The sequence below is a fragment of the Aegilops tauschii genome, chromosome 7 (assembly GCF_002575655.3).
Source record: "Aegilops tauschii subsp. strangulata cultivar AL8/78 chromosome 7, Aet v6.0, whole genome shotgun sequence".
Lineage (NCBI taxonomy): Eukaryota > Viridiplantae > Streptophyta > Magnoliopsida > Poales > Poaceae > Aegilops > Aegilops tauschii.
In genome coordinates this window covers 109,204,952-109,209,666 of record NC_053041.3, presented here as the reverse complement: position 1 = coordinate 109,209,666, position 4,715 = coordinate 109,204,952, and the positions used below count along the sequence as shown (strand labels likewise).

Sequence of the window (4,715 nt, the reverse complement as noted above, 5' to 3'; positions counted from 1 at the left end):
CACGCGCCGTCGACGTTCCCGATGAACACGATGAAGTTTTTGAGATCCCGATGCCGACGTCCAGATGACGCCGTACCAAGCATCCACTGCGTCGCCATGGACCACCTGGCCATACCCGTGCCCGCTGCACGCTCGCGCCGCCACGTGCTCTGCTGGCCACGGCTCCGCTGGTCGCCGCCCGGCTGCAGGTGGCCGCCGCGTGCGCGCGTGGTAACCGCGCCCGGCGTGCGTGCTGGCCTGGCACTGGTCGCCGCGCGACGTAGCCGTAGTTGGCGTCTCCATGCATTGTAGCCGCCGTCACTGATGGCCGCGCCCTGCTGGCCGCCGTCACCGCGTGCCGTGACCGCCGCGTGCCATGGCCGTTGCCGCCGCCTCGGACTATGGCCGCCGCTGATACGTCTCCAACGTATCTATAATTTTTTATTGTTCCATGCTATTATATTATCTGTTTTGGATGTTTAATGGGCTTTAATATGCTCTTTTATATTATTTTTGGGACTAACCTATTAACCGAAGGCCCAGTGCCAGTTTCTGTTTTTTTGCCTATTTAAGTGTTTTGCAGAAAAGGAATACCAAACGGAATCCAAACGAAATGAAACCTTCACGATGATCTTTCTTGGAACAAACGCAATCCAGAAGACTTGGGGTTGAAGTCTGGAACTCCGCGAGGCGGCCACGAGGCAGGAGGGCGCGCCCGGGGGGTAGGCGCGCCCCCACCCTCGTGGGCCCCACGGAGCTCCACCGACATACTTCTTTCGCCTATATATACTCTTATACCCTAAAAACATCAAGGGGAGCCGCGAAACCACTTTTCCGGCGATCTGCCGGAGGGGGAATCGATCACGAAGGGCTTCTACATCAACACCATAGCCTCTTCAATGATTTGTGAGCAGTTTACCACAGACCTTCGGGTCCATAGTTATTAGCTAGATGGCTTCTTCTCTCTCTTTGGTTCTCAATACAAAGTTCTCCTCGATGTTCTTGGAGATCTATTCGATGTAATACTCTTTTGCGGTGTGTTTGCCGAGATCTGATGAATTGTGGATTTATGATCAATTTTATCTATGAATAATATTTGGTTCTTCTCTAAATTCTTATATGCATGATTTGATATCTTTGCAAGTCTCTTCGAATTATCAGTTTAGTTTGGCCTACTAGATTGATATTTCTTGCAATGGGAGAAGTGCTTAGCTTTGGGTTCAATCTTGCGGTGTCCTTTCCCAGTGACAGTAGGGGCAGCAAGGCACACATTGTATTGTTGCCATCGAGGATAAAAAGATGGGGTTTATATCATATTGCTTGAGTTTATCCCTCTACATCATGTCATCTTGCTTAATGCGTTACTCTGTTCTTATGAAATTAATACTCTAGATGCATGCTAGATAGCGGTCGATGTGTGGAGTAATAGTAGTAGATGCAGAATCGTTTCGGTCTACTTGACACGGACGTGATGCCTATATTCATGATCCTGCCTAGATATTCTCATAACTATGCGCTTTTCTATCAATTGCTCGGCAGTAATTTGTTCACCCACCGTAATATATGCTATCTTGAGAGAAGCCACTAGTGAAACCTATGCCCCCCGGGTCTCTTTCTTATTATATTGCATCTCTTTTATTTACATCACATCTCGTTTTACTATTTTGCAATCTTTACTTTCCAATCTATACAACAAAAATACCAAAAATATTTATCTTATTATCTTTATTAGATCTCACTTTTGCGAGTGACCGTGAAGGGATTGACAACCGCTTTATTGTGTTGGTTGCAAGGTTCTTGATTGTTTGTGCAGGTACTAGGTGACTTGCGTGTTATCTCCTACTGGATTGATACCTTGGTTCTCAAAAACTGAGGGAAATAATTACGCTACTTTGCTGCATCACCCTTTCCTCTTTAAAGGAAAACCAACGCATGCTCAAGAGGTAGCATCCGCCGCCACCTGCCCACTTGGGAGCAAGAACCATATCGTCGCCCCGACATGTGGGCAGTGTGGGCCGGCCTGGCACCAGCTGCTAGCCCGAGATGCGCCCCGGCCCATGAGGCGTTCTCTTCTTCACTAAAAAAAGATGAGAGAGAGGTGCGGCTGCTGGCAAATCGGGCCGACGGCCCATTCTAGGCCCGCTGCCTAAACGGGCCAAGCCGGACTACACGCGCGCGCGGTTTTTGCATTCTAGTCCCTGCAATTTTCTGTTTTTACGCGTATTTTATTCCTGCTGTAATATTTCGGAAAAAAGATGAGAGAGAGGTGCGGCTGCTGGCAAATCGGGCCGATGGCCCATTCTAGGTCTGCTGCCTAGCCGGGCCAAGCCGGACTACACGCGCGCGCGGTGTTTTGCATTCTAGTCCCTGCAATTTTCTGTTTTTATGTGTATTTTATTCCTGCTGTAATATTTCACGTAGAAGCCCCTGGAATTGTCTGTTTTCGCTGAAAACACGCATTTGGGCGTTAAAATGTCTCGGGAATTCAATTTTTTGGCTAGTTCTCACGTACTAAATGCGCTTAACATGCTATCTTTTGTAAACATGTTTCTATTGTATGATTTTACTATTGTAGATTAATTGTTTAGCACTCTTAATCATTAAGTAAGTCATATAAGAACATGTTTTAAATAATGGAACGTCATTTTTATTGAATAAGTTTACCAACATCGCATTTGTGCAAAAGATTACCTACTGTAATCTCATGATTTTTGCATAAATCACAGATGGTCGGAATTGTCAACAAGGAGTTTGTTGAGTTGGCCCAGACAGGGCTGAACTACCTGTCATGGTCCTCAGACTGTGAGATCTTTCTCCAGGGCAAAAGCCTCCTGAGGGCGATCGGTAAGGGGACCCAGCTGGACCCCACTGGTCCCAAGTTCGAAAGTAAGAATGCGTAGGCTCTGCATTTTCTCCGTCATCACCTGTCACCTACTCTGAAAGATGAGTATATGGTTGAGCGTAGTGCTTCTGGCCTTTGGACCGCTCTTCAGCAGCGGTTTGAGCGGCTGAAGTACACTGTGAAGCCACGTGCAGAGGCAGAGTGGATACGTCTGAGGTTTGCGGACTTCAAGACGGTTGGGGAATACAATTCGGCTCTGCACCGGATTTGTACGACTCTTCGGTTGTGTGGTACTGAGATTACCGACACCCAGAAGATTGAGAAAACCCTATCCACTTTCCACCCTGACGCGGTCCAGTCCTCACGGAACTACCGCCAGGGCAACTACACGAGGTATTCAGAGTTGATTGACGTCCTCAAGGTGGCGGAGGCGCAGGACGAGGTTCTGAAAAAGAACTTTGTCGCGCAACCACTTGGGGGGAGTTCTCGCCAGGAGGTGAACGCTCTCAAAGTCCGCAAGCCTCAACAGAAGAAGAGGGGACGCAAGGGCAAGAAGAAGGGCCCTCAATCCTCCACCCAGGCTAAGCAGCAAAAGCCGGGCAAGGGAGGGCAGAGGCCTCAGGACTGCTTCCGGTGTGGCTCTGTGGAGCATTTCTCCCGCTAGTGTCGCGCACCACAGGAGGTCGTTGATGCATACAAGGCTCGGAAGACGCGTGAAACGCACCTCACCTTGGTTCAGGAGGGAGCAACACCAGCGCCCGTGGCGGCACCCGTGATGATCTCTACGCCCCCTGCTGCGCCCATAGAGGCGACCCCCGTGGTGCCCATCGCGGCGGCTTTGGTGGTCTCTAATGACACCCATGTTGCCATGGAGGTTGACCACATGGTCGCCTCGACGGTGCCGCAACTAGATGTCTGTACATGCTAGGCTCGTCAAGTCAACCTAAGTGTTTCGCATGTGTAAAACTGGCTTACACCCGTTGTATGCGTGGTGCTTCAAAACAACGAACCTTCGCAACGGTGCACAGTTAGGGGGAACACATCTCTTGAAATTTTAGTGAGGGATCATCTTATTTATGCTACCGTCGTTCTAAGCAAATAAGATGTAAACATGAGAAACATCACATGCAAATCATAAAGTGACATGATATGGCCAATATCATCTTGCGCCTTTGATCTCCATCTTCGAGGCGCGGCATGATCACCTTCGTCACCGGCATGACACCATGATCTCCATCATCGTGTCTTCAAGAAGTTGTCTCGCCAACTATTACTTCTACTACTATGGCTAACGATTAGCAATAAAGTAAAGTAATTACATGGCGTTTTTCATTGACACACAGGTCATACAATAAATTAAGACAACTCCTATGGCTCCTGCTGGTTTTCATACTCATCGACATGCAAGTCATGATTCCAATTACAAGAACATGATCAATCTCATACATCACATATATATAATTCATCACATCCTTTTGGCCATATCACATCACATAGCATACCCTGCAAAAACAAGTTAGATGTCCTCTAATTGTTGTTGCATGTTTTACGTGGCTGCTATGGGTTTCTAGCAAGAACGTTTCTTACCTACGCAAAAGCCACAACGGTGATATGCCAATTGCTATTTACCCTTCATAAGGACCCTCTTCATCGAATCCGATCCGACTAAAGTGGGAGAGACAGACACCCGCTAGCCACCTTATGCATCAAGTGCATGTCAGTCGGTGGAACCTGTCTCACGTAAGTGTACGTGTAAGGTCGGTCCGGGCCGCTTCATCCCACAATGCCGCCGAATCAAGATAAGACTAGTAACGGCAAGCAAATTGAACAAATCATCGCCCACAACTACTTTGTGTTCTACTCGTGCATAGAATCTACGCATAGACCTAGCTCA

At 48.2% G+C, this 4,715-nt stretch overlaps 1 protein-coding gene across 1 annotated transcript; it reads left to right on the top strand.

Moving 5' to 3' along the window:
- The first annotated feature begins 96 nt into the window (after positions 1-96).
- LOC109753339 (uncharacterized) lies at positions 97-3,485 on the top strand. Its single transcript, XM_020312241.1, has 3 exons — positions 97-210; positions 2,706-2,823; positions 2,923-3,485. Exons 1-3 carry the CDS (start codon positions 97-99, stop codon positions 3,483-3,485), a joined length of 795 nt encoding a protein of 264 aa, XP_020167830.1.
- The last annotated feature ends 1,230 nt before the right edge of the window (positions 3,486-4,715 follow it).